At 42.9% G+C, this 25,981-nt stretch overlaps 1 protein-coding gene across 1 annotated transcript in view; it reads left to right on the top strand.

Annotated features, from left to right (window-relative positions):
- The window catches only part of GLB1 (galactosidase beta 1), a 256,457-nt gene extending 233,320 nt beyond the window's left edge, over window positions 1-23,137 (top strand). The window contains exon 16 of the mRNA XM_063452008.1: window positions 22,310-23,137. Coding sequence (XP_063308078.1) covers window positions 22,310-22,552 — 243 coding nt within the window. The 3' untranslated portion in view covers window positions 22,553-23,137. The remainder of the gene's footprint in view (window positions 1-22,309) is intronic.
- The last annotated feature ends 2,844 nt before the right edge of the window (window positions 23,138-25,981 follow it).

The following is a 25,981-nucleotide window of genomic DNA, read 5'->3' on the forward strand; positions in this document are numbered from 1 at the left end:
ATTTCATGGGGGTTTATACCCAATGGATTTGGTAAGGGTCGCAGTAGGTATTGAGAACCAATATGGGGGGTTCACTCGTCCCAGCAGCATCAAGTCGAGCGACTGACCCCTAGTTGAGGGCGGGATTTGGGCATATCTCACTCGCTGGGTTAAGGGTGATTGGGTGGACAAGGGTACCTGTACAGAGTTCGTGACTCCGTGAATTCGGCCAGCTATGTGGACTCTCTGTAGATACCGGGGAGGTGGTGTGGGTTGTATCTTTTTTTTTTTTTTACTTTTCCTCAGAGGCCTGCCTTGTAAATCTGTGGCATAACCTTTAACATTGCTACCTAACAATTAACAATTTTACGATTATACAATACCCCCGGTTGACACCATGGTCTAATTGTCAGGACCGGTCGCTCAACATACTCTCGTGATCACTCGCAGATCTGTTGTAGTCGTGTTTATGCCTTTTATGTCAGTCTCTTGGACTTTCTCCAGTCCTTGGGTGCATTGTGTGGTCTCTGTGGGCTTCGTTGCTGGTTTGTTTCGGATAGCCCCCATCTTTGTGGTGATAGCTGACACTTTTCCTCCTCTGGACACCAATATTTTCACCGGGTATCCCCAGCGGTATGGCAGCTTGTGGAGCCGGAGCTGTTCTGTGACTTCTCTAAATTCTCTCCTTCTTCTCAACGTGAATGTTATGTCATGTCCGCAAACACTAACAGCCCACCATACGGGTCTGGAAGCGGCTTGCCTGAAGCACTATTTCTTTCATGTGGTAGTAGTGCATTCTGATGAGAATGTCTCTAGGGGTGTCTTGGGGCAGAAAGCTGGGCTTGGCAGTGCGATGGTACCTGTCCATGAGCAGCAGGTCTAGCGGCACGTCTGGCGCCAGCGTTTTCAGCAGGTTTGTCAAGTAGGCCGCTAGTTCTGTGGGTCCCACTTCCTCACTCACCCCACGAATCCGCAGGTTGTTGCGGCGTGCTCTGTCCTCAATGTCTGCTAGCTTTGTCTCATACTGCTGCATTCGATTGTGCAGCCCTGCCATCTCCTCTTCCATTCCCCTGCGTGCCTCATTTAGCTCTGCCACTTTAATTTCAGTCCCAGCAGTTCTCACCTCCAAGAGCCTTATCTCTGGCCAATGTTTACGTTAGCCGCATTCCTTTGGTCAGGGTTTGAATTAATAGAGTTATGGAGAAATAAAAATGTGTCTGTCTTTGCATTTTGTTACAAAATGGCGTCGCATCTGCAAGTGGTGACTTAGAGTATACATTTTTAATTTCTTATCTTAACACAAAATGTCTGCCAGTGAAAATATACTGACACAGTGTAACTGGTGATCCCTAACTGTAGCTTACGCAGTGAAACAAATATATTATTGTTTAAACTACTAGGAGATAGATTTTCCTCTAAGATTTATTGATCAATACAGTAAGATTTGTTCTATTGTTAAAAAGTCACTTGTAAAATTACTTGAGGAGGAAGACTTGTATAGCAAAAACTGAAATCCCTCTGTGACCGCAAAAGCAACCAATCTCTTGCAACTTCTTTTTCCTAGTGTATAAAAAGACTACATTTTAATCTCAGTCAATCTTTACTAGTAAGTGTCCTTGATATACATCCAACAAAGTAAAAAAGCTGGATCAGTGGAACACACGAGGAATGTTCGAGGCTTGAATCAAAGGATTTTAAACCTAAGAATACAAATGCACCATCCCTCACAAAGTGGAGTAGTGCTTACCGGAAATAAGTGTAGCCCTTTCACAGTAAATTAGACACGGTAATAAAGAATATCCATAAGTATAAGAGCACTATGCAACTCCACTCTCTACCAAAAAGCAACCCAGTGAAGTGTGAATATATAGTATGTTATCTCCCAAGGTCATATGATATCTAAAAATCTAATGATAAGGGTGTAATGGATCCCCTATACTCCAACCGAGTATATCCCTTGAAGTCTCCCAGGTCCCAAAGTAAAGCAGTGATTATAACTCTGAGCTACCCCAAACATCAGCCTAGACTTGATGAAGGCTACAATGAACTGTTTTATTATAGCCAAGTTGCCTGCTTATATACACAATCTCCACACAATATAATGCAAGCCCCTCCCAAAGATCTCTGTGCCTGGGAGATAATTGTGTTAAATACCGGTAAGCTAATTGTCTCCTAGGAACATAGAGGCAGACTTAAAAATATAAAACTAATAATACCCCAAAACATAATAAAAAATAACCTAAAATAACCTTACAAATAATACATTGTTAAATATCCCTGATCTGAGCGCCCATGTTCTCCAAATAGCGCACAGATCTATGCGGTGTAGGGGAAACGCAACCATGTTAAAGTTATGACTGGCTGCACACATGGTCCTATGCCCAAAACTGTTCCAGGGCGTTTGGTGCTTTTGCCGGTCAACTTTCGGGAGCTCCTGCGGGTCTCGGGTAGCGTTAGCTCCCCTTAGTTTCAGGCACCTTCCCTCCAAAAAGCGCTCTCATGGCAGATTTCAAAGTCGTTCAAAACCCTGGACCAAGTTGTCCGCGAGCCTCACGGTCACCTCATGCCGAAAACAGTTCCATAAAATTTGCGGCTAAGTTCCACTGAGGTGATCGGGAACCCACAAAGTTCTCATGCCGAATTTAGTGCAATAACATTCACGGCTAAGTATCGCTGAGGACAATTTGTGGGTTTGCTCTGCCTTGGTCTTGTGTAGCATTTGTTCCCCTAAGTCTCCGGCACTTTCTCTTCAAAAAGCACTCTCCTGACAGATTCCAAAGTCATTCAAAACCCCGGCCCAAGTGGTCCAGGAGCCGCACGCTTACCTCATGCTGAAAACAGTTCCATAACATTCGCGGCTAAGTCCCGCTGAAGTGACCGGGAACCCATGAAGTCCTCAAGACAAATTTATTTCCATAACAATCGCAGCTAAGTACTGCTGCGAACGGCCGCCAGAGAGCCAGCTTTCGGTTCCATTCACATGAAGGGATAGTGCCAAACCAGGGGCACCCAGGGCAAGCTACTAATGGCGGCTGGGGAGATTTAACTCCCGAACAGGGTCTTCGTATATGGCCCATAGTCCTTGGGCAGGAGGCTAGCCAGCAGGCTTCTCCAGGAGCTTGTGGCATAGGCACGTTTGCCACAAAGGGTACATACAGAAATCTAAGGTTTATTTTGCAGGGCACTGTAGCCATAATAAAATATAACTATAACTAATCTTATCCAGGGAGTAGTGGGTACAGGTAGTCTGTATAAACAGAGAAAAATATTTAGTTTTTTCCTTGTTTATTTATTGCATGTATTGGGGTTGATGTATACTATAGTCATTACTGGCCCCAGGTGTGGTGGGAGTTTGAGAACAGTTTTTAATTTTGTATATTTATATTTGCTTTTGCATTACACAGCCATGTTACAGTACTGGCACCTAATATCTTCACAACCAAATTCACAGATCTGTCTCTGACTATGCATTATCCAAAACATTTACACATCTTCCGATCAAGTAGAACACTTTTTTAATGTGTTCACACACATTATGATGTTGGTGGAAGGTCCGTTAGTGTCACTGATCTCTTGAACTCAATGTACCAAAGATCGGCAAATGTGTGACAGTCAGAACTCGTTTTTACAAACACAAAAGGTATTTTTCTATGTATTTAAAATCACGTTTGTGACAGATCCATCTGTCTAAGTATTATCAGCTGGTTCGTCTATTTTGTTGTGCATTCATGGAATTACCTGCCCGTACGTCCCTGTTCGTTTATTTCAGTTTATACTGAATAAAACTATTGAACGGATGGCCACCCAGAAGAGAAGTGTGCTGCTGGTTAACCTATTGGCCTCAATTATGGTTAACCACAGACACCTCTTCATTCGAAACGTATGCAGGGTGGTCCTCGTTCGTATGCCGACCACGAGGCGGCGGCCATTTTAAACACGCGAATGAACAACGGTGTTCAACGAGGAACTTATGGAACTCCAAACGGACACCTTTTCTACCGAACACCGCTGAAACTGCCGACCGCCCTTCTTATCATCGGGCATACGAACACCAGTCCGTTCGGGACTTTTTATTGTACAAATGGACTTAACCCAGATAGCCATCCCATGGAGTCATTTGTATACCGAAAGAACAGTGTGAAAGACTTTGACTCCATGGCGATTGAACTGTGTGCATTGGGTCTGAGCGCTATTCGGTAGTAATGTGCGCTCAGATCTAGGCTATCTGGGAATACGTTATACATTTACGGATTTTTATGTGTTTTTATTATACCATTTAAAATGGCGGTTTGCCTCTATCCATGGAGATAATTGGATTTCTTCCCAATTATCTCCAGGAGAGAGGAGGGGTTTACTTGTACAAAGGGGAGTGTTTATACCTGAGCCACTGTGATTGGCTACTGTACTTCATTTGTCCCAGTCTTCCATCTGGTCCCCTAGGAGAGTGTCCACCAGGTGGGAGACCTGCATAAATACCGGGCAGGTAGCCCTCATTAAAGCAGATTCCTGTTTTACCCTCAAGACGGAGCTTGGTCTCATGTTTGGGGGGATTGCTACTTGGGAGTATTATTTTGCCTGTTCTAGGAGAGAAGGAGTTCGGATGATTCTCTTTTCAGGAGTCTGGCGCATTCTCTTATATTCTGTTTGGGAGTTTGGTGGTCTACAGCAACAGTGCCTGTGTCTCTAAAGGGGGAAGATCTACTAAACGGCGGTTTTACTCATTTATGCTGGGAGTGTCTTAACAACATTCGTCTACTGTCTCTGCAAATCCTTTTTAGAAATGTCACAGTTGGACGTTCAGCAGTTAAAGCTTTGTTCCAATCTTGCTTAAAGTGTCATCACCCGTAAGAATGTGTGCCTTAATAAGAACACTAAGCATCTCTGAGTCAGGTTTCTTGTACACAATATCATGCAGGATTAAGTGTCTTTTCTTGCCTCTTCCATAACTTATGCAACTTTAACAATCCTTGACTTATGAACATTGCAACAAAGTAGCACAATAATAACATCTGTGTCATTTGACAGTTCAATGACTCATTTGAAACCATCTCAAACAGCCCACTCAACATGTGGCACAACACGAAGGGAAATTTCCTCCAATTTGCTGTTAAGTCCTTAAACAATATGGCTCGTACCTTTTCAATGTTTCTCCTCGGGCACCAACTCGTCACTGACAATTATTCCACTTGCAATAATTGGAAATTCAGTGTCCACTGAAGCATCAGCAATGTTTTTGCAAGTTAACATCTCCAATTACAAAGTTACATAGCTAGAAAGAGACTTGCGTCCATCAAGTTGAGCCTTCCTCGCATATGTTTTGCTGTGATCCAAAAGGAGGCAAAAAACCTAATCTGAATTGCTTCCATTTTTGCAACAAACTAGGAACAAAAATCCCTTCTTGACCCCAAAATAGCAGCCAGATGTCTCCTTGGATCAAGCAGCTATTACCCCACTAATTAGAAATTATATCCCTGTATGTTATATTTTTGCAAGTATTTATCCAATTGCAGTTTAAACATCGGTATGGACTCTGATAAAACCACCTCTTCAGGCAGAGAATTCCATACCCTTATTGCTCTTACTGTAAAAAAACCTTTTCTTTGCCTTAGATGAAATCTCCTTTCTTCCAGCCTAAATGTGTGACTTTGTGTCCTATATATTGCCCTGTTTATGAATAGATTTCCAGATAATGGTTTGTACTGGCCCCGAATATATTTGTATAATGTTATCATATTCCCTTTGAGGCTCCATTTTTCCAAACTAAAGAGATTTAAATTTTCAAGTTTATCTTGTTTGATGTTGACGACTAGAATTTATCAAGTTGCACAGGTTTAGGACTCGATTTTTTTGATGCAGGCAAGATCAACTGTTCCACTTGTAGATATTCGTCTAATTCTTTCACATTCTTTGACAGATAGTTCAAGATAACTGTTGAAGACAATGTGCAGTTCATGCAAGGTGCACACTGACTTTAATATATATGTAGAACAATCGGAATGGACTCCCTAAAAAATTTGGATGGGTGCAATATTGACTATTCACAATTGTAACATACAGTCCATAAAAACAGCAGTTTTCAATGAGGACACTTTTTCTAAATTTTTTCACGTGAAAGTTTTTTTCAAGCTCTTTTCCTAGTCTGTGCTTCCCTGGTTTGGGTGCAGCATCACCATTAAATAATGGGTTTGTTAAAAAAACATCATATGACAGAATGTCCTTGATTAATTCACACCTTTCTTTTGCTACATCCATCTCTCTATGTGTGTCATGATTACACTTACCTGGAGGTCCCTCGCCGCGTCTCTGTCAGCGGCTGCTGCCGTTCCCCCTCAGCACACTCCGAGGACTCCGGTGTGCTCAGCCACAGGGACAAACAGCCAAACGCACGTGTGAACTCCACAGAATCTAGGCCCGTAAGATTGCCTCTTAAAGGGACAGAACACCTGAAATCTTTTAAAGGTACTAATCGCTTTCAGCCAACAGTATGTGAGAGATGGATTCTTCTCCCCAATATAAACTTAGCTCAGTGCTCAGTTATACTGTGCTCTTCCCATCTTATCCTTAACCTACCTGCCTGTTATATCATTACTGAACCTGCGCTGCCTGTCTCTTCTCCCCCCCCTTCCCCCTCCCCCCTAACCTCCCTACTACGCCACTCTTTTCAGGTTTTCTGAATTTGAACAGAGTGTATTGAACATTGCATTGCTTTGCCTTGTTCACTTCTGGGATAAGATATGCAAAACCTGGGGGCGTGGCCTGACCGCGGAGCTGAATGGCTGTGCACTAATTTGGCTCCCAACAACCCGATAGACAATCCACCGCAATCAGAGGCTAAAAACGAAAATGGGAAACCCCAAAAAGCACAATAACCCCCAACGTACACCAGGGAAGACCACCATGCAAAAATCCGGAACCTTAAATGGTTATTTCAAAGACCCGATGGACCGCGAGGCGGAGGCCGCAAACTGCAACATGGCATCAGCAGACAATCAAACTTACTTGGACTCCAATTCTCAGAGCCCAGCGGCATCGGAACTCTCGATCAGATTCAACGAAGATTCCAGGGACCTGGAACTCAGAGATCTTATAAAAAACTTACCTTCCAAAACAGATCTCGCCACCATGATCAACAAACTGGAGGCTTCATTCCACACGAAAATGGAAGCCATTAACTCAGACCTGCAACAAATTAATCACACCAGAAAAGGCTTTTGATAGAGTGGATTTGTCCTTCATGTTAACAACAATCAGTGCACTTGGATTTGGGCCTAGATGGATTGACTGGCTGACAGCAATATACTCCACACCAACAGCTAGATTAAGAATAAACGGGCAATTATCTACACCACTCACAATAACAAATGGTACTCGACAAGGCTGTCCACTTTCACCCCTGCTCTTCATTTTGACATTAGAGCCCTTTCTACAAGGCATTCGAGATAACCCAGCAATCCAGGGAATAAAAATCAAAGACTCAGAATATAAAGTATCAGCCTTTGCTGATGACATCCTTTTCTCAATCACAAACTCCATCCAGTCCATCCCATATATAATCCAAGAAATGCAGGATTACGGGGAATTCTCCAATTTTAAAGCCAATCTCACAAAATGCGAACTACTCCCCATACACACTACACGAGACATAGACACACAGCTTAAAAATGAACATACTCCTACGCGTTCTTTACCTACTACAAACTCTTCCTATTCTCATCCCAAAAACTTAACTTAAAAAAAAACACATCATCATACCTCTGGAGGGACTCCCATCCCAGAATAGCCTACTCTCTTCTCACGAACCCTAGACAAGAAGGAGGAATTGGACTCCCCAACATAGAGACCTACCACAAAGCTACCAACTTAACGAGACTATACGAATGGACGAGACACATTCCGACCCAACAATGGGTCTCCATAGAAGAAGCCTCCCTGAAGGTTCCCATCTCCACAATCCCATGGCACAAAAATGGACTTGCACAACTAATACACAAGCAACATCCAACAATCACAGCCACACTCAAAACATGGTCCAAAGTAGTCAACCGCCAACACCTAGCACCCTACCCCTCACCCCTATACCCATTAACACATAATCCTCTACCTCAAATCAGCGCCCCACATTGGACAAAACAGTTATCCAAGACAACCTCCTACCTACAACTGCAAGACGTTACCCAAGGATACACAATTAGAGACATAAAAGCCTTACTTCCAGACTCCACCCTCTCAAGCACCCATCATCTGTTTCACAACCAAATTTGCCACTTTACTTGCACTCTTTCACTACTCCCGAAGGGAGCGCGACATATCACACCGTTTGAACAAATGTGCCAATCGCACCCACTAAAGAAAAAAACACGGTCAACGATGTATAAACTCCTCCAAAAAGATCAAACCCAATTTCTCCCAGCCTTCACAAACAATTGGTCGGCAGAGTTACCGATATCGCTCTCCAACTCCCAGTGGCAACACATCATCACTAGGGCACACACAACATCATCGAACCTAACAACACAAGAGAGTAATTACAAGAGAGTGACCCGCTGGCACTACACTCCGACAAAACTTAGCCAGATGCATAAGAATTTCAAACACGAATGCTGGCGATGCACGCAACAAACAGCACACTCATCACACATGTGGTGGTCCTGTCCAATTACCGTATTTTTCGCTCCATAAGACGCACCTCACCATAAGACGCACCTAGTTTTTAGAGGAAGAAACCCAGAAAAAAAATATTCTGAACAAACTGTCCCATAGTGTTTCTTACTATGGGACAGTTTGTACAGAATATTTTTTTCTCCCCTGTCCCATAGTGTCCCCCACTCCCATAGTCTTCACTCACCCCCTCCCCATAGTCTTCACCCACCCCCTCCCCCTAGTCTTCACCCACCCCCTCCCCATAGTCTTCACCCACCCCCTCCCCATAGTCTTCACCCACCCCCTCCCCATAGTCTTCATCCCCCCATCCCCATAGTCTTCATCCACCCCCTCCCTATAGACTTCATCCACCCCCTCCCCATAGACTTCATCTCCCCCCTCCCCATAGACTTCATCTCCCCCCCTCCCCATATACTTCATCTCCCCCCTCCCCATAGACTTCATCTCCCCCCTCCCCATAGACTTCATCTCCACCCTCCCCATAGACTTCATCCCCCCCTCCCCATAGACTTCATTCCCCCCCCTCCCCATAGACTTCATCCCCCCCCTCCCCATAGACTTCACCCCCCCCCTCCCCATAGACTTCATCCCCCCCTCCCCATAGACTTCATCCCCCCCTCCCCATAGACTTAATTCCCCCCCTCCCCATAGACTTAATTCCCCCCCCTCCCCATAGACTTCATTTCCCCCCCATAGACTTCATTTCCCCCCCATAGACTTCATTTCCCCTCCCCATAGACTTCATTCCCCCCCCCCCTCCCCATAGACTTCATCCCCCTCCCCATATTCTTCTCTCCCATACTGTCCCCCTCCCCTTGTCCCATAATTACTTACCTGTCTTGTAACGTTGGCCGGCAGCACAGGGCGCACCGCGGTACTGGAACTTGAATTTCATGTTCCGGTTTCCGGCGGGACTGAAAGGAAGTGCGCACTCAGCTTGTGCACACTTCCTTTCAGTCCCGCCGGAAACCGGAACATGAAATTCAAGTTCCAGTACCGCGGGGCGCCCTGTGCTGCCGGCCAACGCTGCAAGACAGGTAAGTAAAGCTTCATATTCGCTCCATAAGACGCACAGACATTTCCCCTCACTTTTGAGGGGGAAAAAAGTGCATCTTATGGAGCGAAAAATACGGTATATCCAAATATTGGAAGCGTATCCACACTCTAACACAAACTATAACAGGCATACAATACCCCTTTGCCCCAGAACACATGCTATTCCTCCTGACCCCCCCCCCCAAAAAAGTTCAAAGAATCAGAACTTTACTCTGCTCACACATTTACTAATAGCTGCCAACCTCCTAATTCAGATACATTGGAAACACACCATAGCTCCCCCTATCAGGGAATGGATCCAAAAAGTAGAAAATATCAGACAAATGGAAGAGATCACCTTCTCTAAAGCTAAAAACATGATAAAACATACGCAAACTTGGCGGCAATGGACCATGTTTATGGCGAAAGAAGACATCATCTAGAAACAGCTACACCTAAGCAGTATACACAGACGACTGACTTAACGCCAAATACACTGTCCATATTGCGAGTGTGGCTAGTCGAGCCTGATTGGCTGCTGCCGTTTTTTTGATATTTATTTGCTATTTATTATTTATTACTGATCACCTATTACTCATTTTTTACGAAGGATAAGGTTAATTACTCGACAAAATATTTGTTACCACCTAATGATCACAAAACTATCACTATCCATATTTGAAACGGTACTAAGCGGCACGATGTTAATCATAGCCACCAGACTAATGCTTCTGTAAATTTGATCTATTGTCAATCTAAGTGTAATAATTTGAATGTATTGTATATAATTTTTGAACCAAATAAAGAAAATTTTAAAACCAGAAAAAAAAAAAAGATATGCAAAACCTAATTTTTCATTCTTGATCTAGAACGCATTCCATGCAATGTTTTTATAGCTACAGATATGATGAGCATACCTTGTAATGAACGAACCTAATGAGCTCTGCTGACTGGGCAGTTTTGCTTCCAACAATTTCTTCCTCAATAAGTGCATAGTTTTGTTACATCCACTGATATAATTCATGCACACTTCAATGAAGCTTTTGTCATGTGGAAAATGCCCATTACTGGATAAAGCTCATCAAAAATGTCAGCTACAATATGGAAAACTCCTTCATCACAGTAAATTGGCAGGATAGGCAGGTCTTCAAGTTGAGCATGCACATTTTGGTAGTTTTTAGAGCTGTGCATACTGTTGCATAGTTTGTGACTGTAGATGGTATTACTGGTCAAAAACTCAACCTTTTTCAGTGGGACGGTGTTCTGGGAGATCAGAGCATGAATTCCACGGAGGAACTGGCTTTTCTTCATCCTTCAGTTCACCCTGAGTAAGCAATATGATAAATTCAGTTAAATCAGCTTTGTGGACCGCAGCATTACGTAGAAGATCCAAGTCCTCAGCCACTTTGAAACTTTCTGGTGGACTGTGGCATGTTGATAGCTTGTATTTATTTTGTATACGTTGTCACAGCATTTGGGTTATACGTTTGCATATATGTTTGTTTATGCCTACAGCTCACACTACATTGGTAGTCTTAAAAAAATTACCATGGCAGTATCATGTGTGTTTCCTGGAAAAGTGACTTGGAAGTGGTGTGCTTTTAGATGTATGAGCTGCTTACAAGTTCCTGCTCCATACTATGTCATTAGAACTTGTTGGTACAAAATCCTATTCATTGAAGTGATTATGTCTCTATTTTGTCAATGTTTGCACTTGTCATAGATTGTGTGGGCAGTGCAATGGGAACTATCTTGCTTTGCATGTAATGCTTCTATCTCATATATTGGTTTCCCCTTTTACGTTGCATTACTGAAATAAATGAACTTTTGCACAATATTCTAATTTTTCGAGTATCACCTGTATATGCCGCTTCTTGAATGTGGCACCACTGCCTTCTTGTGTAGTAGTTTGGTCAGTATGCTCCAATAATGGATAGGAAAAGGTGAAAAAGAAAGGAGAGCAACTTGTTACAGTATGTTTGAGAAAAAAAATTAACTATCAATTATCCCAATGACTGGCTTCTAGGTTTATAGATATGTTGTATAGTTTCCAAGAACAGCCCCACCCCTGACCACACTGTGTTACGGGAGTCGTACCTCAGCAGGCAGCAAAGTGGAAACCCACAAAAGGTGGATCCGAAAGACATATTACAGAGACTTAGAATGGCCAGACTTCATGTATTAATATAGCAAGAAACAAGGTAAACCAGGGTCAGGGATACAGAAATACTCAGTCAAGACAAAGCCGGGTGATACCAGAAAATCACAAACACAAATATGATACCAGAAATCAGGATACCAGAAATCACAAAGTTAATACGAAGCCGGGTCAGGATACCAGAAATCACAATTTCAATATAAAGCCGAGGTCAAACACAGAAAATCAACAGGAGATCAAAGAGAGCATCTATACTGAAACCGCGATAGGGCAAAGAACAAGGGCCAAAGCAAGCCTTAAATAGGCTTACCTGTGTTCTGATTGGTCGACGTCATCATTGCGGTCAAAATGATGACATGGTCACTAAGGGGGGCGTGATGTCACGCTTGTAATCTATATACGGACACGCCCTCCAAGCGGGCAGTGTCTGAAGGTCTGACTGTGGCTGGGTGCCGACGAATGCAGGGGAGCAATTCGCCATCGCCAAAGGGTGTTCGTTTTTTGCTGGAACCATGCCGTGCAGCCACGTGAGTACTGCGCGGGACGGTTAAGGTAAATAACGCTACACACTGCTACTCACAACATTACAATTAAAGTGTCCCTATTTGTCAATTTGCATTTTAGTGAGTTATGGGAATGCAATTGGGCCTATTGTCATAATGATAAGACAGTAGAGTGGGGAACCATCTTTATTATACGAGGTCTGTCCAGAAAAAGTCCAGCATTGTTAACCCTTTAAGTCCGGAGGACGTACTATTACGCCACGCAGAAACCGGCTCTAAATGCCGGCGGGCGTAATAGTACGTCCTCGCTTTTATTGCCGCCCACGTGGCCGGCGGTATTCTCCCGCTGCAGATCGCGGTCGGGGGGGATGCCTGGCCCCCCGGGCAACCCCCCCTGTGGCCGGTGACCGCGATCTGCAGTCTCTGATCGCAGTGACAGGCTGTCACTGCGACCAGTATTCAGCATGTGTCAGCCGATTTCAAATCGGCTGACACATGCGGCCGGCGGCTTTCCCGTTGTGCAGATCGCGGTCGGGGGAATTACCTGGCCCCCCAGGCAGTCCCCCTGGGGTCAGTGACCGCGATCTGCTAAGTCTGATCGCAGTGACAGGCAGTCACTGCGATCTCAAAGCACTCTGATCGCAGTGACAACATGTCACTGCGATCAGTGTTACATGTGTCAGCCTATTGGCTGACACATGTAACTGGCACAATGATCCCCCTGCAGATTGGAAGGGGGGAGTGCTTGTACCACCCAGGCACTCCCCCCTGTGGTCAATTACCCAATCTGCAGGAGGTGATCACAGTGACAGGCAGTCACTGTGATCACTGATCCTGTGTGTCAGCCAGTGATGTGAAATCACTGGCTGACACTGTCTCTGCCCCCTGTCCTGTAAAAAAAAAAAATATTAGTTCAAAAAATAAATTTAAAAAATTACAGTTACAAATAAAATATACTTAGATCATATATATTATATATATATATGATCTAAGTATATATATACACACACACACACACATTTACACATACACGACGTGTATTTAAATATTAATAAATATATATATATATATATATATATATATATATATATATATTAATATCAAATTACACGTAGACTGATACTGATTAAATATATATATATAATTATTGTTATATATATTTATATATAATATAAAAAAAATATATATGTAAATACGTAAAAAAATTAAATTAAAAAAATATTTAAAAATAAATAATTAAAAAATATATAGATGTGTGTTATTTCGTTCTAACTGTATTGTGATAATAATATATATATATTTATATCAAAATACACGTAGAACAAAATAATATATATCATAATATATATATCTATATACATAAATATATACGTATATATCACTATATATACCTATATATAAATACAAATATTTAAAAAAAATTATATAAATATATACGTATATATACACATATGTATATATATACATATATTAATTCTACACATATATTTATGTAATAATTTTACATAATTAGGTATCCTAATTAATTACAATTAGCGGGACCTGCCTGACAACCCATGCCGAAAGTATAGGGAATTTAATTTGCTAGCACTATATTTAACCCTATAACTTTCCAAGACACCATAAAACCTGTACATGGGGGGTACTGTTTTACTCGGGAGACTTTGCTGAACACAAATATTAGTGTTTCAAAACAGTAAAATGTATTACAACGATGATATCTACAGTAAAAGTGACGTTTTCTGCATTTTTCATGCACAAACAGCACTTACACGGACGATATTATTGCTGCAATACTTTTTACTGTTTTGAAATACAAATATTTGTGTTGAGCGAAGTCTCCCGAGTACAACAGTACCCCACATGTACAGGTTTTATGGTGTTTTCAAAAGTTACAGCGTCAAATATAAGGCTTGTGTTTCATTTTTTTCACATTAAAATTCGCCAGATTGCTTACGTTGCCTTTGTGACCCTATGGTAGCCCAAGAATGAAAATTACCCCTATGATGGCATACCATTTGCAATAGTAGACAACCCAAGGTATTGCAAATGGGGTTTGTCCAGACTTTTTTAGTAGCCACTTAGTCACAAACACTGGCCAAAATTGGCGTTTTTTGCATTTTCCACACACAAACAAATACTAACGCTAACTTTGGCCAGTGTTTGTGACCAAATGGCTACTAAAAAAGACTGGACATACCCCATTTGCAATACCTTGGGTTGTCTACTATTGCAAATGGTATGCCATTATGGGTGTAAATTTAATTCCTGGGCTACTATACAGTCTCAAAGGCAACGTAACCAATCTGGCGAATTTCAATTTCAAATGTAACACGCTATATTTGACCCTGTAACTTCCCAAAACACCATAAAACCTGTACATAGGGGGTACTGTTTTACACGTGAGACATCACTGAATACAAATATGTGTATTGTATTGCAGTAAAAGCAAACAGTATTTTGACATCCACAGTTAAAATGTCACATAGAACTAAAAAAAATTAAAAAAATATTTTTTTCTCCCATTTTTTAATATATTTTTTTATATTAAATTATGTTTAATACCTAAATATTTGATGTTAAATGAAAGCCCTGTTTCCCCTGAATAAAATGATATATAATAAGGGGGGATGCATTTCATATGAAAGAGGTGAATTACGGTTGGACAGACATATAGCGCAAATGCCAGGTTTTGTTTACGTTTTGTTCTGTTCACAACTTGTACATTTGGCTGCGGTGTTAAGGGGTTAATATAACTAGAATGGTTTGCACAACATTGATGTAACTGGAATGCACATGCATGAACAGTGATGACTTCACTCTACTAGTCAGTGGGGGCGCTAGACGCCGTTGAGTGAGCATGTGTACTGTGTAGCCGTCGCATTCAAAATGAGTGAGCAAGAAGAGCAACGAATCTGCGTCAAACTTTGCATTAACCCCTTAAGGACCAAACTTCTGGAATAAAAGGGAATCATGACATGTCACACATGTCATGTGTCCTTAAGGGGTTAAAGGAATACTATAGAGTCAGGAACACAACCATGTATTCCTGATCCTGTTGTGTTAAATAAACTATCTAGAACCCCTGCCTGCACATTTACCTCCTAAATATGGTAAAATCTTACCTTAATTCCAGTCTGCTGCTACCCCCTGATCTGTCTCCTTGGCTGACATCTTCAGAAGTGATGATCTCTGCCAATCACAATATTTTACCAAAGTAATATTTTACCAAAGGAAAGCATTCCTGTGACCAGAAAGGGGGGACACTAGATTTCCTGGTGGTCCAGTGGCACAGCAGGGTTGACCATGAATAGGGTCCTAGGAGTCTCCATGTTTCACCTTTGGCAGCAGCATGCCGTCTGTTCTTGCGATCCGCAAGACCGTTGCTGCCGTTGTTATGGCAATGCTCTGGCATGCATTGTGTTATGCGCTGAGCATTGCCATAGCAACCCACAGCAACGCTCATGCGGCAATATGCCACCTCTGTGAAAGTGCGCCCCCGGGCACCCTACTAATGAGTGGCACCCGGGGCAGACCCCGCCTTAATACTCCACAGATTTCTAGTAGCCATCAAGGGAGTGGCCACTGGAGGTCTCCCTAGGCCATAATGTTAACACTGCCTTTTCTCTGAAAAGACAGTGTTTACAGCAAAAAGCCTGCAGGGACTGACTATACTCACCAGAACAACTTCATTAAGCTGTAGTTGTTTTGTTGACTATAGTGTCCCTTTAAGCTTTTACATTCCCCTGTGGAAACTATTTGCATGATTCAGAAGGAAACTATTTGCATGATTCAGAATGCACCACAAATAAAAGTATGGCACAAACACTTCAAAGGTGGCCGAGAATATGTTAAAAGTGATCCACATTCTGGATTCAAGTTTTCCCAAAGCTTAAATCACCTTTGAAAAGAAGAGATTGCAGACAGTCGATGAGAATTTTGAACACTGGAAGAGACGATGGGATGACTTAGGCGTCATTGTCGTATGTACAGTTCTTGAGAAACTTCACTGTTTACTTTGCAATACTCTAGCCACTAGAGGCACTTTCGGGAGTTTACTGGACTGTGTCCCTTAAATGAGGACATCCAATGTCCCTGAAATTCCCATAGGGAAGTATTGCTTGCTGCGCATGTGCTTCAGATTCCCCCCCTCCACTCCCATTGGAGAAGGGGGAACTCCGACCTAGAGCCAATGGAGTTTTTAACCCTTTTATTCCGTGGAGGGGGGGGGGGGGGAGGAGCATTAGAGATTGGAAAACAGAAGGTACTATAGAGTTATGAATACAACTTTGTGTTTATAACCATATAGAATCCATTTAAATCATTAAAAAGATTAAACAGCTGTGTTGGGGGAGAGAGAGAAATCCCTCTGATATTTCTTGCGGTAGTGTGCAAAAAAACACCAAAACAAGACTGGTTGTGTGTCTGTGAATAGAGTGGTTTGCCTGTTTGTATGGGTGGAGAGGAGTTGTAGTGTCCTTGTTTTTGGTTATAGGGACTGTGATGTATGGGGGGGTGGGAGGGGAGAGAGTGTATGTGTGAATATATCGTTTAATATGAGCTGTGGTGTCTGGCAGAGATATGGGCTGTAGTATAGGGGAGATAGAGGGTGTAGTATGTGGAGGATGTCTGCTGTAGCGTATGGAGGATATACAAGCTTTAGTGTATGGAGGGATATGGCCGTTTATAGGGGGAATATGGACTGTAGTAAATGGGGGTTAGTGGCTGGATGTATGAAGGGGATAAGGGGTGTAATGTCAGGGGGAAGTGGATGCAGTGTGGAATAGGGGCTGTGACAGGGGGATAGGAGGCAGTAGTGGGGGGGAGATGTATCGCCTCCAGCCATGGAGCCCCCTTAAGGGCCAGCCCTGTATGCCCCGATCTTCCCTGTCGGCCTTGGCCTATGGCCATCGCAGCATGGCAGAGAGTAGTTGTAATGGACCATTTGTAAGTTGGACAAATTGGTAAGTGGGCAGCCTAAATAGTTTGTTCTGGGTCAAATTCTCTATAAACTGTGTATTAGGTTTATGTTTTATGTATTAGGTTTATGAAGGTTATGTTTTTGTAAATTAACCAAAACTAGGTAAGGTAATACGGTATAATCATGAACATTTCATTGCAGGACGTATTGGGGGACTGAGACTGATTGTGGCGAAACCAACTTCGCCACTGTGAACTGGAGAGGCCTGGTTGCTAGCCTCCTGCCCGCTGACTATGGCCCCTGGACATATTGCACTTTAAAAACTATATTTGGGCATGTAATAATGTATATTGCTGCTATTGGCCCTTTAGAATCAGCAATGGACATATTAGGACTTTTGGGACTAATGTCCCTTTAAGACTTTGTAACATATCACAGTAATACTGTCTTAAATATTATGTAGGTATTTATGTGTTCAGTTAAACTGGGAATATGTAGAAATGTGTGTTTTATGTGTTAAATGTATCAGTATGTAATTTTATGTCTTTTACTGTCTTTTTGCAACCATGTGGTTAATGGAGTCTGACTCTAGTCCTAGATAATTGGATTACTTCTCCAATTATCTCCAGGGCAGAAGGGAGGAAGCCGGGATGCATTGTGGGGGATGTTTTACTTCTGTTTGAGCCAGATTGTGCCATGCTGCAAGCCAGGGCCCAAAAGATACTTTTAGTAACTTTTGAACCCCTGGTCGGATTCATGCCATTTTTTAATATGTTGTTCCCCTGAATTGATTGATTGTGGATATGTATTTTTATGTGAATGTGATGTATGGTTTTAAAGTTATGAAAGTTGTGTAAAAGTATATTTTACTCTGTATGCATAATGGGATTATGTGTCACACTAAGGGGAGGGGATGTGTGGGAGGTAACATCTATGTCATTGGTTCTTTTATGCCTCCCCCTGGGTGTGGCCTGTATGTGTGAGTTGGAAATAAAAGCCAGGCTGGATGAGCCAGTCCTCAGTTCCTGTTTAACCCTCAAAATGAAGTGTCGTCTCGTTCTTGGGGGGAATTGGATTGTAAGCTGACTGCCAAGAGTGTAAGCGGATTGTATGCTTTTCTTGTTCAGCTGTTCCAGTTCGGAGTGTTATTTCGTATCCAGATCGGGAGTTTGGTGTTCTGCAGTAGCTGTGCCTGTCTCTAGCAAAGGGGATTATCGCCGAAACGGATTTTTCCCCTTTTATGTTGAAACGGTCCGTTACACTGATTTACTAGGAATTAACACGCTAGGCATTAATGTACAATTTCTAAGAGAAGTTGCTAAGGCCAGTAAGGTATTGTCATGCATAAACAGGGATATTAATTAAAGTGACAGAAATATAATATTGGAAATCATGATCTGTATGTCTTACCCTGTAGTTAGTATGTCCACAAATAAACACTGATAAAGGTGCATTGATAAACGCCTGCTGACAGGCCCGGACTGGCCATCGGGCCCACCGGGCAAATGCCCGGTGGGCCGCGATGGCCGTGGGGCTGAGGCCGTCAGGGGAAGGTCCCAGGACTTCCCCTGCCGGTTTATGCAGGGCCGGCACTATCAGAGCGCCGGCCCCGCAGTATTCCATGACGGGCCGGTGGGGAGATCAAAGATCTCCCTCACCGGCCCACTTGAATAGATATGCGGCCGCCGGCGTGGAGAGAGGGAGGGAGCCAGCCCTCCCGGAGAGAGGACCCGGCGGAGCTCTAACTTACAGCTCCGCCGGGTTCCTCTCGCGAGATCCAGAGCGTTGCCATGGCAACGACCGGATCTCGCGAGAGTTAGGCTAGAGTTCTCACCACGAAGGCCACCAGGGAACACTGCCACTCTGCCTCCCAGTCCCAGGTACCAGTCCCCCCCTCCCAGGCTAAAGGTAAGAAGGGAGGGGGGGACATAATGCCTGTTATTTTATTTGTTTACCCCCCCTACACTCAAAATCCATTCTAACATTTATACATCACTCACACCCATCACACTCAGCACTCACACACCCATCACACTCAGCACTCACACACCCATCACACTCACACACCCATCACACTCAGCACTCTCACACCCATAACACTCAGCACTCTCACACCCATCACACTCAGCACTCTCACACCCATCACTCTCACACCCACACTCAACACCCATCACTCTCACACGCACTCTCACACCCATCTCTCACACCCACACTCAACACCCAGCACTCTCACACCCATCACACTCAGCACTCTCACACCCATCACACTCAGCACTATCACACTCAGCACTCTCACACCCATCACCCCCAGCACTCTCACACCCATCACTCCTAGCACTCTCACACCCATCACCCCCAGCACTCTCACACCCATCACCCCCAGCACTCTCACACCCATCACCCCCAGCACTCTCACACCCATCACCCCCAGCACTCTCACACCCATCACCCACAGCACTCTCACACCCATCACCCACAGCACTCTCACACCCATCACCCACAGCACTCTCACACCCATCACCCACAGCACTCTCACACCCATCACCCACAGCACTCTCACACCCATCACCCACAGCACTCTCACCCACAGCATACACAGCACTCTCACACCCATCACACTCAGCACTCTCACACCCATCACCCACAGCACTCTCACACCCATCACCCACAGCACTCTCACCCACAGCATACACAGCACTCTCACACCCATCACACTCAGCACTCTCACCCACATCATACACAGCACTCTCACCCACATCATACACAGCACTCTTACACTCATCACACACAGCACTCTCACACCCATCACACACAGCACTCACACCCATCACACTCAGCACTCACACCCATCACACTCAGCACTCTCACCCACATAACACACAGCACTCTCACAACTATCACACACAGCATTCTCACACACAGCACTCTCACACACAGCACTCTCTAACCCATCACACACAGCACTCTCACACCCATCACACAAAGCATTCTCACACACATCACTCTCACACACATCATACACAGCACTCTCTAACCCATCACACACAGCACTCTCTAACCCATCACACACAGCACTCTCACACACATCGTACACAGCACTCTCACACACAACACTCTCACACACAGCACACTCTAACCCATCACACACAGCACTCTCACACCATCACACAAAGCACTCTCACACACACATCACTCTCACACACAGCGCATTCAGCACTCTCACACACAGCACTATCACACTCAGCACTCTCACACCCATCATACACAGTACTATCATACACATCATACACAGCACTATCATACACAGCACTATCATACACAGCACTCTCACACACATTACAAACAGCACTCACACACATCACACACAGCACTGTCACACACATCACACACAGCACTCTCACACACCACATTCTTGCACACATCACACACAGCATTCTCACACACACCACTTACCGCACCCTCACACACAGCACCCCTCACACACAGCACCCCTCACACACAGCACCCATCACGCACAGCATCCATCACGCACACATACTGCACCCCTCACATACACACAGAACCCCCCCAACACACTGCACCACACACATACACAATAGTTCCAAACACACACACACACACACATATATATATATATATATATATATATATATATATATATATATACACAGCACCCCTCAAACACATACTGCACCCCTAAACACATTACATTCCAGACACACACTAGATCCCTTACCCAACTCTGGATCATCTACACACATATACACACTAGATCCCTATATACACTCTGAATCTGTTATAAACACACACTCACTAGATCTCCTACACATTCTGGGTCCTTCAAACACACACTAGACTCCTATACACATACACACACACACACACACTACACTCTTAACATACACACTCTGAATCCCCTATACACACACACACACACACACACACTAGATTCATTGTAAGCAAACACATACTACACCCCTAAACACACACTTTCTACAAACACTACATCACCTATACACACACTCTATAGCCTGTTTGCACACATGCTACATCCCCTTTACATACATTCTCTACAGCCCCTAGCCACATATGCATCACATTACACCACAGACACAACATGTCTAAAACTAACCTTATTACACAATACCACACCACAATCAGCTCACTCTACACACATGCAATACCACAAGCAGACTCCAAACACATGCACAATACTCTTTCCTGGCATTTTTGTCTCCTGGTATCCAGTTATAGAGACACCAGAGACAAGTTGCAAGGAAACACAGTGCAAGCATGTTATTAAATTTGCTTGCACTGTGCAGAACAAATACCGTTTTTTTTCTCATGCTAGAGCTCTTCAGCAGAGCTCTGCGCATGGTCTGCCCTGGAAGAGCATTGAACCAACATGCTCACTTTGAGAGGGGGCGTGCTTGTCATTAGTGATGACAAAACACACCTCCTCTGACCCGCCCCCTTCTTAGTGGGCCGCTGGGATCAAAAAATGCCCGGGCCGAATTTTTCTCCCAGTCCGGCCCTGCCTGCTGATGATCCTTCTGCAAAACAAATGCTTGTCTCAAAAGGGTGCACTTATACTGGTGGCCAATGGGTACTTTTCAGAGGAAGTGCCTGTAGCACACAATATGTGTATGCATACTTAACTGGATTATTTTCTGTTCCTTCCTGTGACTTGGCTAGCTGTACTTTTAGTGGACAATGAATAGAGATTGCAAGTTTTTAGCACAACCAAAGTGCCATGTTTTCCCTTTTTGGGACTGGCATTTTTTTTCTTTCCAGAAATATAATCGTGCCCTTTTAACCCCTAAAGGAACATGACATGTGTGACATGTCATGATTCCCTTTTATTCCTGAAATTTGGTCCTTATGGGGTTAAAAATCAGTTGTAAGAACTCACCTTGAGTATGTGGTGCTATTTTGGCTACAAAATTAATTAAGGAATTGAAGATTTTAGTGTAGTTATAGACCTTACATGAATGTGTTAAACTAAACTGCCACCAGTTATCTTTTTTTTTTTTTTAATCTATTGGTCTGCAGGGACAAATCTGGATCAATGGATTCAATCTGGGACGTTACTGGCCAGCTAGAGGACCTCAAGTTACATTATATGTTCCAGTGCACATATTAACAACCGCTCAAGCTAACAATATTACTGTCTTGGAGCTAGAAGGTTCTCCGTGTGACACTGGAAAATGCGTAGTGGAGTTTGTCGACAAGCCTATACTCAATAAAAATCCTGGACGCTTTGTGGAAGAATTTAAGTTTGACAACAGAGAATGACTCTGCAACCTTCACTATATTGGATTTAATAACCGTTATGAACAGGTTTTATTACAGTAAATAAATGCATATTGAAAGAAAGACAATGTACCACTGGAAAATATTGAACTATCAAGTACATTTGACAAAATGCTTATTAATGCATTATGATCAGGGTTTGTTTTATTTAAATCACTAGTTGGTAAGATTTGATTTAAATCATAATTTTATGCTGGTTAAATATCTTAAATTTTTGCAGCCAGATGAAGATTCAATGCTTAGAATAATAATTTTTTATATTCGCTTAACCGTTATCAGAACTGATTGTTATATACCATGAGAAATACATAATAACAATGATTCAATTATTGCAAGCTGTACTATAACCAGCTTAATCACGGATATTTGGAGAAAAACTTAAATTAAAGGTGCTTATTGTGTGTAAATAGATTTGCAGAATTAAGGTATTTTCTGAACTTCACATGTTTGTATTTTTTTAAAATCATTTTTCGTGTGAAAAGGCTTATTTATGGACACAAGTAAAATTGGCTTTGATTAATGGAATTACTTTATCAAAAATATAAATATTGCATAAAGCATTTTAAGAAAATAAATCCAATTAAATTAATAAAAACATTACATGGATAATAAAACATTTTTAATAATAAAACAAAATCAGATTTTTTTATTCTCATCAATATTTATGCTGTTTTTGTAATATTGATAATGCTTCTAAACCTCACATGGTACAGAGATATTTACAGAATTTAAGCTGTATATCAAGTTTTATAAAGGTGAGGGAGACATGCTAGCTATCAGGCTGTATGGGACTTCCTCATTCCCATCTACCCTCCACTGTATTTTCTTATCACTGCTGTTCGGATTGTCCTAACACCAAGAATCAACCTCTGTGGATTTACATGATGTGGCAGTAAAACCCTTAGTTTGCATTATAGTTCTCCACCTTTACCTGAGCAGTGGCCAAACTAGGAACGAGAGAGGGCCTGGGTGCACATTCACCCGACACTGGTACAGACACACATACAAAGCTACAAATACACATAAGTACATATTGACACACATATACACTGGGTCCAGTGGGATCTGCGAGGGGTTTTAATGAGATGGCTGAGGTAAGATGGAGAGGACTCTAACTGGCGTACATGATGGGAGTGGGGTGAGGCTGCTCCAATGTTTCTCTTCTATCTCTCACCCCTCCCCTCATTCTACCTCCTCTCTCTCCTAGCAACTCTCTGTGCACCTGGAAGAAGTAAAGTTTGATCACTTCCTCCCAGTTCAGGGGAACAGCCAAACTAACAGGGGCCTAGTAGCGCTGCTAAACCTAACTGGTTCGTGATCTGAGTAGCCTATCAAGAAGCTGCAAGTTTGAGGGTCACCTGATGGGAGATGCCCAATACCAAAATTAAGATAGCAATTGTGTCCTTTGTCCTACAGTAATTAAATTCTTTATTTTTGTACAGTGGGCTCAATGCAAATTAAGATACTACCTTTTGGGGGATTTTGCTGTGCATAGCTCTTTTGTGGTCTGGGCAAATGTGAGGTTGACAGACAAGTATTTGTAACTAGAAAAGTTGGACGCACAGGTACAGGAGTGGTTAAGGGCCCTGCTCAAAATGAGCTTGCATACTATAGCAAATATATATTCAATATATTTTGAATGACAGTTGCAGGAGAGGAAGCAAGGTGTGGGGTAGGAATGCTATTAACAGTTCAATTGAAATGCATTCCTGAGGAAGTGACTTTTCAATATTTTTTTTAAGGAATGGAGACTCGGTGAGAGTTTAATGGAGGAGGTAAAGAACGATGCAGCCCTAGATTAGTCTTGAGCGTCAGCATCAGAGGTGAGAGAACAAAAAGAGGATAGGCGCATGTCTTTAGCAGAATGTAGGGGCCTAGACCAGTGGAGGCGAACCTATGGCACGTGTGTCACAGGTGGCACGCCAAGCCCTCTCTAGGTACGCTGCCATAGGTCGCCAGGGGGTGGGGCAGCTGGCGCCAGTCGGCAGCAAAGCAGAGGAGGCACCTGCCTGCCCAAAACGGCAGGCGCCTACTCTACTTTCGTATCGGGAGGACCTGGTGGGAGAGGGAGGGATCTGGAAAGCAGCTCTCCTATCCTCCCACGAGCAGGCTGTGTGGAGCATTGCCACGCGTTACCATGGCGACGCTCCACACAGCATTGCGTGGGAGGACAGGAGAGGAGAGGCTGCAGCCAGACACATATTAACCACCTGACCACCTGGGCTGGCTGTGTTCCGCCCTCCTTCACCAAAGGTAAGAAGAAGTGAGAAGGGGATAAAGATTTAATGTCATTATTAAAAAAACAAATACAAACACCTGCAGCACCCCACACACACACACGGCCTCCCCCCACACAGCACCCCTACCCCCCACACACAAGCAGCACCCATACACACAAACACATACACTGCACCCCTCAATGCAGTCTGTGTGTGTGTGTGTGTATTCAGCAGTCTGTGTGTGTGTGTTTGTGTGTATGTATTCAGCAGACTGTGTATGTATGTATGTATTCAGCAGTCTGTATGTATTCAGCAGTCTGGCTGTGTGTACTCATTATTGTGATCAACCCAAAAAATAGACAATATAGATTTTCTGGTTCTCATTCAATATATATTCATCTGAGAAACCTACTCAAAAAGGAGAAAGATTGCAGAGTAGGTTTCTCAGATGAATATATATTGAATGAGAACCAGAAAATCTATATTGTCTATTTTTTGGGTTGATCACAATAATGAATTAAGTAAATGCTATCCCTTTAAATTTAGGAGCAATTCAATTTATCTAACCCTATACGAGAATCATTTGGTATGTGAATGTATAGTCTATTTTCCCTTGTGAGGTAACCATCCCTTATGAAATGATTTCTGTATCTCTCCCTTTAAATTATACTTTGAATTATTTTGCAATTTCTCTCCTGTTCTGAAGTAGGTTTCAAAGATAGATGTGTTCTCAATAAGAACTGAAAGATCTATACCAGTTGGTTTAAATACGATTGTAATAACAAATGAAGAGGATGCTATTGTTTTTATGTTTATGTTTTATGTTTATGTATATACTTATGCTCAAGAGCAATCGATCCTGTGCAAATATCTATTTAAATCTGATTAAGCTTATAAGACACCCATTGTGTATAGGAACATACTGAGTAATAGTATTGTATTCTAATGATCAGATGTTGCTTTTTGACTGTGTGTTTAAATAGAATCAACACCTTTTTTGGTTGATAAAAGGAGTTCAGCTAGTTAGAATAATTTAAATAATTTGAATAATTTAAATAATTTAAATAATTGAAATCCGCATATGCAGAATTGATTGCCCAGTAAACATGACCAAAATTCACGCCCCCTGGCCAATGGGAGGAGAAGGGGGAGGCTCTGTGGACTTAAAAGACTGTCTGGAACTCTCTGACGT

Source organism: Pelobates fuscus, chromosome 4 (genome assembly GCF_036172605.1).
Source record: "Pelobates fuscus isolate aPelFus1 chromosome 4, aPelFus1.pri, whole genome shotgun sequence".
In the NCBI taxonomy this organism is placed as follows: Eukaryota; Metazoa; Chordata; class Amphibia; order Anura; family Pelobatidae; genus Pelobates; species Pelobates fuscus.